Raw genomic sequence first — 13,491 nt, 5'->3', positions numbered from 1 at the left:
ATAACAGGTTCTGGCCGAACTAGGATGTGGTTTTGATTGACAGTTTGGCACTCGGCTGAGCCGGACCTTCAGTAAACATCCAGCAGTCGGCCTGTCAGCTCAGATGTTTACAGTAGCAGCACTGTGAAAACTCAGAAACACAAAGAAAACAAGAAGTCACAATGTGGACTTGGGCTGACTCTTAATGCTGAGGCAACACTAACTCACATCAACATGTGCTAGCTCTGTCCTTTAGCAACTTTAGCATCAATGCAGAGTTAACACTAACACTGCTGAGTCAGCAGATGTGTGCAGGCCAACGTGTCTGACTCCAACACATGAATCATAGCAACACTTCTCCAAACAACAACACAGCACATCAGTGCATCCACACTGCTAGCTGAAGCTGAGCTTTTAGCTTTTTTCTGCAGACAGTAAAGAGCATCCAGCCAGATGGAAGATCACTGTACAGGTGATAGAAGGAACTACATGTCAGCATCAGGCTATTTTATACAGCTTTCATACGTGATGCTGAATTTAAACCAGTGGACACTGCAGCATTCAGTCTGCCAATGAACACCTGTCCCACAGAACCAAGACGGTCTGAGATCTTCAGCAGAGGAGGTCCAAACTCCTGACTGCAGCTCTGGACCTGTAGCAAGAGACCACTTCAAACAAGCAGCCAGATCCTGCTCTCAGCACGGATGTTGTGGTAGGACTGAGGGTCACATGTCATGCAGCCGTTCATGCAAAGAGAAACACTTCCACAGTGCTGCTACTGTAAACATCTGAGCTGTCAATCAAAACCACATCCTAGTGCGGGCAGAACACATGTACTGATGAAGTGATCATATCCTCATTGGCCTGTCTGGCACACAGTGGACCGACCAGCTGTTACAGCAGGACAGGAGCATGCTGGCACAGAGCCATGCTCAGACACTGGCATGTCTGACCTTTGAACCATCAGGACAGATGGACCCTTCAGACCAGAAGAGTCCCACAGTGCCTGGAGTCAAAGGTCATCAATACATGAACACACATGTGAATCAATAAATACAGAACCAAACCACTTATGTGGGGCAGGGTTGTGAGCGCAGCACCATGGCCTCAGGCTTGAAGCTGCTGATCCTTATCCCAGCTGCTTCGCACTCGGCTGCCTGGTTCCATGAGACTAAACAGGACAACAGGAAATCCTGTGGTCCCTAACTGGACCCCCTCCAGCCTAGAAACTCTGTCCATAACAATTATGTCCACCGTCCACATTTATTCATTTAAATATTTGCGTCACATTTATATAGTTCCAAGAATTTTGAAAAACAGCTGATGTTTGTGAACACTTTCAGTCTGGTTTTAGGCCTCTCCACAGCACGGAGACTGCTCTTTTAAAAGTTTAAAGATCTGTTCTTAAACCTTGATACTGGCAACTGTGCCATTTTAAACCTGCTTGATTTGACTGCAGCCTTCGACACAGTTGATCATAAAATTCTTCTGTGGCACCTAGAGCACTGTGTTGGCTTAAAAGGCACTGTCCTAAGGTGGTTCGAGTCGTATCTCACAGACAGGTCATTTTCTGTCCAAATGGGGCAGTTGTCCTCCTCAGTGGCCCCTCTGACCTGCGGGGTCCCGCAGGGGTCAGTTCTGGGTCCACTCCTATTCTCCCTGTATATGCTCCCACTGGGATCCATATTCAGGAAGCATGGCATCTCCTTCCACTGCTTCACTGATGATGTGCAGGTGTATCTACCGCTAAAGGTTCCAGCCAAAGAATCTCTTCAGGCCATGATAAACTGCATGAGCGATATTTTTATTTGTTTTTAAATGTCTCAATGGGCTAGCCCCCGAGTACCTATCAGACCTTGTCAGGCTGCATAGGCCCTCCAGAGACTTCCACTGAGCCAATCTGATGGTCCTGGAGGTTCCTAGATCGAAACTGAGATCCAGAGGTGACCGAGCCTTCTCAGTGGCAGCTCCCACTCTCTGGAACTCACTGCCCTTAGCTGTGCAGACTGCAAATAGCCTGTCCTCTTTTAAATCCTTGCTACAATGTGGTATTTACAATGTGGCTTTCTTGTGGTCGTCTAGACGGTCTTGTGGTATTTACAATGTGGCTTTCCTCTTGACCGACAGAGGGGAGGCCCCCTTTTCTCTTGTCCTTCTCCCTTCAGGCCTGGTCAGCAGCCTATGAACCTCACGATATCTGAAGTGTAACCTTGTAGGTTGCAGCAGTGGGGAGACCTCTGTCTGACACGGAACTGGGAGGGGAGGAGCATGTGACCTTGGAGCTATGAGTGTGTGCCTGCAATAGGGCCATGTTGCTCTTCTTGGTGTGCATCTGAAGCAGCCCAGACATCTGTTTGTAACCCAGCATTTGCCTTTAGTAAATAGTTAAATCTGTCCGCTCTCTTCCTCATCAAACCAACTCGGGGAGGGGACTGAAGAATTCCAAGGGGCTCACCTCGACAAGCCTCAGTGTGGAAATATGTATCAAATATGTATATTAGACCCAGACTCTGATGATGATCGCGCTGTAATCATTACTGGTTGAGGGTGCCAGCAGAGACAAGACAGGAGACAACTATTGTAGTCCCCCACCAACAACCCGCAATCAGTCACCCGACTCTAGTACCTGTAAATCATCATTTTATCTCCATTAAATCACATGCAGTGAGGAGCAGCTTCAGAGCGCCCTCTGGCGGCTGGTCACTGCACACTGACGTCAGCAGGAAGCCAAAGCAAAGGTCCGTTCATCCTTCAACGTTACATCATCATCTTGTTCTGAAACAGGTCCACAGACTTCCACATGACGTCACATGTGTTCTATATTTACAGGATCATGTGTGTGATATGATGCAGTTATTATTTATGATGTTGTCTTCAGACACACAGTGAAGTCAGCCATGTTTCTCAGGATCACCAGCCTGTTTGGCCACCAGGGGGCGCTGAGGCTGCCAGTGTGTCCCTGTCACAACCCGTCACTCCAACAACCACAGTAACACAAACTGAGAGCAGACTGCACAACAACAGTAACCTTACACCTCAGAGCAGCAGCAGCAGGCCCACGCCTGAAGTCCAAAACATATTCAATCCAGCCTGAATAAACTCAACTCAACTCAGCTTTATTTATAGAGCACTTTAAAATCAACCCTGTTGGCCAAAGTGCTGTCCACCAATACAAAAGCATATAAAACACATGAAGATAAAGAACAATAAAAACATGAAACAGTAACAACGTCTCAGACTGAGTTAAAAGCCAAAGAGAAGAGGTGTGTTTTCAGAGAGGATTTAAAAGCTGCAGGAGAGTCAGCCGGCCTAATGTGCAGGGGCAGGTTGTTCCAGAGTTTGGGGGCAGTGACTGCGAAGGCACGATCACCTCTGGATTCCCTCTTTGTTTTTGGGATTATTAAAAGAGACTGATCTGCCGACCTGAGAGAGCGTGAGGGAGCGTGTGGCTGAAGCAGGTCGGACAGGTACTGTGGGGCGAGGCCATGAAGACATTTAAAAACAAATAAAAGAGTTTTAAAATCAATCCTAAAATGCACTGGGAGCCAATGAATGGAAGCTAAAACCGGAGTGATGTGCTCACTTTTTTTGGTACCTGTTAAAAATTAAATGACATTTCAGTCAAAAGACTAAAATAAAAACTAAATCAAACATTTTAAACCCGAAAAGAAAAGCGCCGTGACAGACATGTGACGACTCAGCTTTCATAAACAAGCACATGACAGACCTGTTTTTCTCTCACCAACGTGATGAAGACGTTTCCTCTTTGAGCTGCCATCAACATGTTTTCAAAAAAGATGAGGAAGCACACGAAGTAAGTCGAAACGGGGGAAACCCGCGATGGGCCTTATCAATGGCTTAAAAATGTGAGCTGCCATCAACAACATGTGTTCAAGGAAATGAGGAAGTACACAAAGCATGGACGTCACTAGGGTTGACAGATAGGGGGGGCTAATCACCAACCACCACCAAACCCCACCCCGTTGATTTTTTTTTCCGGCGGGGGGGGGGGGGGGGGGGGGGGGGGGGGTGTAATTTGCGTAAGAAACACAAATAAGTATAACAAAATACATATTTACACATTATGATTACTTCATTTCTTAATGTCATTATATATATTATTTTTCAGATGGTTCCAGATGCTCCAGGTAATTTCCCACAGATTTGTCCCACAATGGGCAAATTGCGTTTTTGCAACAGCACAGTTACAGCAAGCAAAAGATAAGAAAAGCTATATACATAATAAAATAAACTACTAATAAACTATTATGCAATACAATCAAAAAAGACTTTACAGATTATCAATTACTGCACAGATGAGTGGAGGTGGTTTGTAGAAAACTGTACATAGTGCATCAAAAGAACAAATAAGTAATTTATTGTATAGTGTGCTGTGTGAACATTGCACCTATCAACCACCAATCCAGCTGTTCATCTGTGGAAAAAAACTTCTGCCAGTGACTCTGAAACAGCATCTCAGTCTATAATCTTTTCTTTCAGAAATAGTCGCGCTGTAAATGTCTCTTTTGTCCCTGCAATAGTTGTGTGGCAAAAGTTGAAAAATGAAGCTGCGCTACATGAAAGAAGCTCTGTTACTGTGAGCGTCTGAGAGCGAGCTCCCCTGTTCATCCGGAACGTCTTCGACGTAACATCCGGGTTAGCGTAACAAAACAGCACCGCTAATAAGTCAAATAAAAGTTTCCAGTAAGAAATAACAGTGTATAACAGGGGTATGCAGAACAATGCACCTTCCGGCTGAGATAACAGTCCGCTACGCGTCTATTATTGCGTTCAGGGCCGCTTTTCAGACGTGTAGACGACTCAGCTAGTTAGTGGAGATACTTCTCTTGTCTTCAGAAGACATCTTTGAAAACCCACGTCAGAGGCACAAGGCTCTACAATTGGATATTTGAGCCCCTTGTGATATCGCTCGATGGTCCGATTGGACACTGACTTGCCCGTAGAATAATACAGCCAGTCTACATCACACAGACATGCCTGAAGTGTCCTCTTTCCGAGGAAAGAAACAGAACGTCTCTAGTTATTATTTTCCTGATATATGAGTGACTTTGTAAGACATATGTTCTCATGTTGTATACGACATGGTCAACTCCGAAATAATCAAGCCCCAAATTATAGGGGGGCTTTGGATTATTTTAGGGAGGCTGAAGCCCCCCTAAAATAGGGCTAGCGACGTCAACGACACAAAGTATGAGGGCTTAAAAACAAAAACTCACACGAACCTGATTTATGGTTTTAATCAATTTTTTTCCTGCTTTCCTAAAAACACATTTTGGACATGACTCTTAGTGTGGGCTGTTTTTCAGGACTATCTCCCACTAACTGGCCTGTTATCGATGGATGGACTCATGTTAGCGAACAGCAGCTTGTGCTGATGTTGTCATGACAATGAAAACTCATCACGTCTTTGTCTCCGTTCACAAAACTTTATTTTCTAGGAAAAATAATTTCATTCATGTCTCAGCATCTGACAGCAGGCTTCAGAGAGGAGGCAGCACCGCCGCCTCTTCTGACACGAGGGAGGTGGAGGAGGCGGGGTCGAGCTAAGCTAAGCTAGGCTAAAGCGAGCCCAGCTGTTCAGTTGCAGTAGTTCTGCAGGTCCAAGATGGTGCAGGGTTTGTGGCAGCACTGCTCCACGATGCCTCGCTTCACCATCATCTCCATCTGGTCCTTGAAAACGAACTCGGTCACCTTGTTGTCGCCGCCCGGTGCCGCAGCTCCACTCGCCTTTGGAGGGAGGAAACCTGATGGAGCAGAAAGATGGGTGGGTGTTCAGAGAGGGACGCACAGACCCCAGCAGGGTATCTGCAGGGTTAAGGAAGCCATGTTTAACCTTTTTGATGCCGGCTTGATCAAATTTAAGACCTTCCATTCACAAAATGCAATACAGCGCAGATACCCTGCCCAGACCAAAACCCTCTGTAGGAGGAGGATGTGAAGCATATGATTTAAAAAAACAACCACAAGATGACACAAAGCGTCTTAACGTTACACAAAACAGACACACAAACACGATCACAGAGACACTCAGTGACCCTGAAGACTGTCAGGGTTCTTCAGGAGGAGGACACAAATGCAGAGGCATGGAGCGGTTAAGGTTAACAAAAGGCTCATTTATTTAAAGCTAGGAGGGCAAAACCATACAAAAACCAAAAATCACACTTTGAGTGGCAAAACTAGATTAAGGCAACAGGCACATAGCTTAAAAAGGCAAGAACAAAAAACATGGCATGAACAAGGCTACTACCTGGAGCACCCCGAGGTCAGGCAGAGATGCATGGTAGGCGAGGAACAAGGCATGGCATGGCATGGACAAGACATGGACAGAAACAAACCCTACACTGGATGAGACGACCTAGCAAAGACAGAGGGGAAGACACAGACTATATACAAAGGGACCAGGGAAGACAACGAGGCACAGGTGGCACACATTAGGGCAGGGCAGGTGATCACATAAGGAGGGAAAACACAGGAAGTAAAACACAAGACAATGCACAAGGAGGGCATGACTATGAAAATAAAACAGGAAGCAGGGGGTCTAGGCGGAAGCACAGCGTGGACATGGCTGAGGACCCTCCAGGGTCCGGGCAGAAGACCAACGAGGACGAGGCTGCGGACCCTCCAGGGTCCGGGCAGAACACCAGCGAGGACGAGGCTGCGGACCCTCCAGGGTCCCAACAGGAAGCCAGAGCCGAAGACAAGGCAGGGGACCCTCCAGGGTCCCGACAGGAAACCAGAGCAGAGGACCCTCCAGGGTCCAGACAGGAAACCAGAGCAGAGAACCCTTCAGGGTCCAGACAGGAAACAAGAGCAGGGGACCCTCCAAAGTCCAGACAGGAGCCGAAGGCTGGGGGCCCCCCAGGATCAGGGTTGGAAGCCAGAGTTGGGGGTTCCCCATTGACTGGACCAGTTGCTGGGGCTGAGGGTCCTTCTAGGTCAGTGTCTCCAGTGTCTCTGCCACCCCTGTCTTGGCAGGAAGTCCTCTGCGGGGGGCACTGGAGGTCTCTGGGGCAGGTGGCGATGTCTGGGGCCCGCCCTCTGGCCAAGACGGGAGGAGCAACATCGTCTGGGGCCCGCCCTCTGGCCGAGAGGGGGGGAGCGACGTCGTCTGGGGCCAGACAGGAAAGCAGAACAGAGGACCCTCCAGGGTCCGGACAGGAAACAAGAGCAGGGGACCGTCCAAGGTCCAGACAGGAGCCAAAGGCTGGGGGCCCTTCAGGATCAGGGTTGGAAGCCAGAGTTGGGATTTCCCCATTGACTGGACCAGTCGCTGGGGCTGAGGGTCCTTCTGGGTCAGGCCGAGGACCCAGAGCTGAGGACCCTCCCAGGTCAAGGCTGGATGCTTCCCCAGCATGGCCTCAGGAGACAGGTGGCCTCCAGTGTCTCTGCCACCCCTGTCTTGGCAGGAAGTCCTCTGCGGGGGGTACTGGAGGTCTCTGCAGCAGGTGGCGATGTCTGGGGCCCGCCCTCTGGCCGAGATGGGAGGAGCGATGTCGTCTGGGGCCCGCCCTCTGGCCGAGACGGGGGGAAGTGACGTTGTCTGGGGCCCGCCCTCTGGCCGAGACGGATGGGGGGGCGACGTCGTCTGGGGCCCGCCCTCCGGGGTCCGGGCGGAAGACCAACGAGGACGAGGCTGCGGACCCTCACTGTCTTGGCAGGAAGTCCTCTGCGGGGGGCACTGGAGGTCTCTGGGGCAGGTGGCGATGTCTGGGGCCCGCCCTCTGGCCGAGACGGGGGGAGCGACGTCGTCTGGGGCCAGACAGGAAACCAGAGCAGAGAACCCTTCAGGGTCCGGACAGGAAACAAGAGCAGGGGACCCTCCAAGGTCCAGACAGGAGCCGAAGGCTGGGGGCCCCTCAGGATCAGGGTTGGAAGCCAGAGTTGAGGGTTCCCCATTGCCAGTCGCTGGGGCTGAGGGTCCTTCTGGGTCAGGCCGAGGACTCAGAGCTGAGGACCCTCCCGGGTCACGGCTGGATGCTTCCCCAGCATCCATACAGGTGGCCTCCAGTGTCTCTGCAACCCCTGTCTTGGTGGGAGAGGTGGGAGATTTCAATCAGTGTAACTTCTCTTTACAATCCAATAGCAACCAATTAGTTCGGCAGTTTCTCATTAAAACGAAGAATATGAATCATCTGAAGCTATAAAACATAAAAACATCAGCCAATCCTCCGGGTGGACCCTGTGCGGAGTATTGGCTGGTTGTCACTCTCTTCCTGCTCTGTGTGCATCAGAGTGGTACGTGCATGATGGCCGAAGCCACAGACCGCAGCTCGTCTTCAGGTGATGTGCGTCCATGTGATTGGAGGCGTGGCTTCGGGGTGAGCTCTGAGAAAAACAGGGTGTGAGTTTACTTTCCAAATCTGGCTGACTCTCACTGAGTGTTCAGAGGTGTTTGTTTCAAATAACAAAAGCTAAAGCTGTGCCTGTTTTTATTGGATTTAATTTCATGACAAATATATATAATCGAATTTTAGTCGACTAAACCTAAGTGTGGTGACCACCTGTTGGACAACAACACCTGTCTGGAGTCTGGAACCACCCACTCACCCCCCACTCCCTGTGGGGAGTTTAATGTAGCCGCTGGATCATGTGATGACCTGTTTTTCTCTCACCAACGTGATGAAGACGTTTCCTCTTTGGCACGAAACTCTTGAGCTGCCCTCATCAACATGTGTTCAAGAAAATGAGGAAGTACACAAAGTAAGTCGAAACCAGTCTGTGTCAGGCTGAGGCCATCAAGTGAAGAGAGAGGTTCATAGAAACAATCCCTGTTCTACAACCAGCTGGCAGCATGCCAGCACGAGGGAGGAGGAGGAGGTGGAGGAGGTGGGGTCGAGCTAAGCTAAGCTAGGCTAAAGCTAGCCCAGCTGTTCAGTTGCAGTAGTTCTGCAGGTCCAAGATGGTGCAGGGTTTGTGGCAGCACTGCTCCACGATGCTTCACCATCATCTCCATCTGGTCCTTGAAGTCGAACTCGGCCACCTCGTTGTCGCCGCCCGGTGCCGCAGCTCCACCCGCCTTTGGAGGGAGGAAACCTGATGGAGCAGAAAGATGGGTGGGTGTTCAGAGAGGGACGCACAGACCCCAGCAGGGTATCTGCAGGGTTAAGGAAGCCATGTTTAAGACTTTTTAAGACCTTTTTAATGCTGGTTTGATCATATTTAAGACCTTCCATTCACAAAATGCAATACAGCTCGGAACCAGTCAGTTCAAGCACTTACTGGAACTGAGGGTTCTAAAAGATACATGTTAAGGTAATTGCTCAGCAGAGCATGTAAGTGCATATATTTATAAAAACAACTTTACAGTACTAACAGGTTCAATGAACTAAATACCAGAAACATAAAATGAAAAATGAACTGTGACACTTCAGTTAGAGAATATCTGAGTTCTTTGGTCTCTGCATCCAGCTCAGCTTCCAGGTCTTCAGGTCTGAGTCTCAGCTGCAAGCACGTGATCCATGAATGCGCAGCATACGTGAACTATGTTAGATGAGCTGGAGGTGGAGGAGAACCGTCAGGAGAGGGACAGGACAGGCGTGATGGGAGGGGCCACCCACACACCCGAATAAATGTTCGAATAAATGACGTGTCCACAAAGGGACACCAAGCAGCCTCAAAGAGGTCTCACCCAGCAGGGGGTGCACGTCTCTCTTGGGGTTGTAGAAGAAGCCATTGTCCCCACAGACCAGGTAGAGGGCGTCAACCAGGTGGGAGCCACACAGGTGCTGCGGGGCAGAGACGGCCTGGGAGCCCGGCCACGATACCACCAGTAAGACCAGCAGGGAGAAGGACTGGAGCCACAGCGCTGCCATGCTGAACTGAACACACACACACATCAGACACTCCTCACCACAGCTGGTACTCTGACCCGCACCATGCAGTCTGCAAAAGACACCAGGACCCAGGACCAGCGCCAATGAATGTTATTTTAAACCAGATTTACATGTTGTGGAGGACTTTGTGTTTCTCGGATGTGTCCACACCGCACTGTGGGGATGAAATCTGGGTATGAACAAAAGGGTGCAGAGCTCAGGCTTCACCTGATGAAGCCACTGTGGGGGTCAGGGGGGACCTGGCAGACATTGTGTTGGACCCAGGCTCTGGACCGTGCAGGTGCTGGGTTAGGGTTAGGCCCAGACCACAAGCCCCTCTGAGATGAGAAGGCCTCAGTTCAAAAGGGTACAGGGCCAGCTGGGCAGAGAGACCAGGATCCATCCTTACACCTCCCTAATGAACAGATGAGGATGGATGATGACGGAAGAAGACGCCTCTGCCCCCCTGCTGCTATGGATTATTATATGTCCCTTCATAATTACAGGCAGCTATCTGTCCTGTCGTCTCTGAAAACATGTGGACCTCTTGGACTTTCTGGTCTGTCTTTGCCTGTGGTTTAATGACACATAGAAACCTCAGAGTGCCTTAAACACACGTTCACCTCTGACACACACAGGATGTGATAATGGGTGTCATGCTGACGGAGCTTGTTTGTCACTACTCAGCTAAGCGTGTCGGAGCATCACCATGACGAGAAGCTCCTCCCCAAATGATCTGGGAGACTGGATCTGCTGAGCAGACGTTCCTCACTTTCTCTGCCAACGCTCTTATGTCTCATTTCTCAAAGCTCTGAACCAAATCACTGAAAGACTGCTGAAGTTCACTTCACGTAACCTTTGTTCCTCCGACACGGTGGGCTCAGGTTCTGTTGACCTTTCTCAGCTCATTCTGGTGACAGTAGCTGATTAACAGGTCTCAGTTTAGTGGAATCCTCTGATTGATCAGTCTGATGTTAAAGTGAATCTTCACAGAAATGTTGAAACAAGGAAGTTATCGAACAGGAGGAGCGCTGGTTCGATCCCAGCCTGGCCATGTGCCATCATCACACCTATCATTAGATTATCTAACATCAGATGTCAGCTGTCTGTCCAGGTATCTGAAGGAAAGACCAGTGGGACAGGTTCTGTCCCCAGCCCTCACACCTCTTTCATCTGCTTTATAAAGCTCACTCAGAGTTACAGACACAGTTCACCTGTACAGGATCCACTGAGAGGATGAAGACCACCGTGATGTTCCTGCTGTTCCTTTTGGTCAGTTTTGACTCCAAGAATCTGGCAGAAGCTCAACAATGTTCCCTGGACATCCACGCTGTGCTGAGAGAGATGGCCGCCTCTCTGGCTGCTCAGAAGGAGGAGATCAAGGCCCTACAAAGACAAAATACAGGTACATGTTACGTCAGGTAGAAGTGACAGAGATGGTTTTATGTTTTATTGAATCTAATATTTATTCTACACTGAGTCCACCCAGCTGAGAAAGCAGCTCCAAGGAACAGCCTGAGGTCTGAACAACACATCATGTCTTATCCTCCTGACTTTAACCTTTTCCTGCCTGTTTAGAGCTAAAATACAATTTAGAAATATTTTCCCTTCAGATTTCACAGCATAAACTGACATCTGTCCTTGTTGTACATTTTGTTCTGTACTGAGGAAAGGGTCACAAGTTTTACTAACAAAAGGTTTTTATTCAGAACCCAATTTATGATTCCTGATTACTTGGGTAAAACAAAAGTCTCCATTTCATCTTGGCATGAAGAGAAAGTTGCCCTCAACTCAAACACTTGGCTTAATATTTGGACCACAAAGGACAGAGGACACAAACAAATAGACTCTGCAACTGAAAATCAACTGACTGAAAATCAAGTTTTAAAGGTTTAAAATAACATTTTTCTGCCTCAGTCAAACAGGTGGCTTTCTCAACCTCACTGCTGGGGGAAGGTCACAGTGTACGTCTTGGACCCTTCAACCAACATACCCCTCTGATCTTCAAAAATGTTGTCACAAACATCGGAAACGCCTACAGCCCACAGACAGGTAAGCACAGCCATCACACCTTATTACTAAAATCACAGGGCAGGTTTCCAAGCATGTGGAAGTCAGCTGTTGTGGTCCCAGTATTTAAAGATGGTGATCCACACATTTCTGATTACAGGCCGACCTCCGTCTGTGTGTCCCAAACACTCATCGTCACTGTCCGCTATTACAAAAACACAAATCTCTGTCTCATTTATCAAATGAGTGATGGTCTGTCATCCCCTCCTCTTACACAGTTCGTTAACATCCGATCAGCTGATCATAGCAGAACCAGAGGGGCAGTGAGAGGGGACTGTATCACCCCCCTTAGGAAAAGTCTGTTGGGTCAAACAGCCTTTTCTGTTCAAGCTGCTGCAGAATGGAGACTCCCCCAAAACCATCAGAAACCTGAACACATACAGTGTCTTTAGGGTGCAGTTAAAGTGGCTGATTGAAGCAGAGCCTGTTGGCTAATTACAGGCATGTTAATCAATACGCACTGTCCCTGAAATCAATACATTACATTAAATAAAGGGAACAGCACTGAACGTCTGCTCTCAGCTGAGGTCAGTCTGATGGTCTAACTGCTGCTTCTGTCCTCAGGTATCTTCACTGCACCTGTCAAAGGAGTGTACAACTTTGAGTGGTGTATCAGTGCAGAAGGAGGACAAAATCCCACAGGTGCTGTGTTGTTCAGGAATTCAGAGCACATTTATATAGCGTATGAACATCAACCGTCTCATTTCTCATCTGGGTCTAATGCTGCCACACTGCTGCTGCAGCCTGGAGACAAGGTGTTCCTGCGTCAGTATATTTACTCACTGGTGTTTGACAGCTACAACCACCACACCACCTTCAGTGGTTATCTGCTGTTCACCATGTGAGAGGGGGTCACTTCCTGTTGTAATCAGATCAGCATGTATCACTGTAACAATGTAAAGATCTCATCTTCCTCCATATGAAGAAGGATGCAGGGCAACCACTCATTCACATGTTTGAAATGTTTCCTCTGCATCTGCATCAAAACACTCTGAATGATTGACAGTGATGGAACATGTGTCTTTATCCACAGTGTGATGGTTCTGATTCTGTCTTCATTAAACAATAAACACAGCATTGCACATAAAGTCTGTGTGTTTTGATTTGGGGGAGGAACCAGGAAACAGATGATGAAGCAGGAAAACACCTGCTTCACACACTGCAGCCTGATACAGACCTGTATCCAACCAAAACAAACCAAACCTGTTTACTGCAGCTGCAATGACCCCGAGCTGCATCACTACAACAACCAGTCTGCAGTTCTTTGAATGGAAGCCGGATACATTCAGAAAGTATTGTGATTACAGGGCTCAACAAACCTGTAACTTGATGGATGGTCAGCTGGTCAAATGGTTTTTCTGTCTAATGGAAACAAAGAGTGTTTCTCAGAATCACAGTGAAGACGTCTCCTCCCCTCCAGGACCTCCACACATTTACCAGAAATCCAGGTCTGCTGAGGAAAACTTCCTCATACTTCCTCTGCAAACATTCTTATGGCTCACTTCTCAGCTCTCTGAACCACAACAGTCTGTCATGTTCAAATGATTGAATTGAACGTTTTCCTTCACTGCAGTTATCCAACACCAGGCTTCAGCTGTCTGTCCGGTTT

The 13,491-nt window shown here is 48.5% G+C and overlaps 2 protein-coding genes across 2 annotated transcripts in view; one reads left to right on the top strand and one right to left on the bottom strand.

The window, feature by feature from the left end:
- The window catches only part of LOC114445915 (complement C1q tumor necrosis factor-related protein 3-like), a 33,657-nt gene extending 20,705 nt beyond the window's left edge, over positions 1–12,952 (top strand). Inside the window, exon 5 of the mRNA XM_028421238.1 lies at positions 12,447–12,952. Within this exon, the coding sequence (XP_028277039.1) occupies positions 12,447–12,727 (281 nt within the window). The 3' untranslated portion in view covers positions 12,728–12,952. The remainder of the gene's footprint in view (positions 1–12,446) is intronic.
- LOC114445922 (insulin-like) lies at positions 5,413–9,824 on the bottom strand. Its single transcript, XM_028421244.1, has 2 exons — positions 9,629–9,824; positions 5,413–5,744 (listed from the first exon to the last, which is right to left on the bottom strand). Exons 1-2 carry the CDS (start codon positions 9,810–9,812, stop codon positions 5,578–5,580), a joined length of 351 nt encoding a protein of 116 aa, XP_028277045.1. The 5' UTR covers positions 9,813–9,824; the 3' UTR covers positions 5,413–5,577.
- Positions 12,953–13,491: the final 539 nt, after the last annotated feature.

The sequence above is a fragment of the Parambassis ranga genome, chromosome 14, assembly GCF_900634625.1.
Source record: "Parambassis ranga chromosome 14, fParRan2.1, whole genome shotgun sequence".
Lineage (NCBI taxonomy): Eukaryota > Metazoa > Chordata > Actinopteri > Ambassidae > Parambassis > Parambassis ranga.
This window is presented reverse-complemented; position numbering and strand designations above follow the sequence as displayed.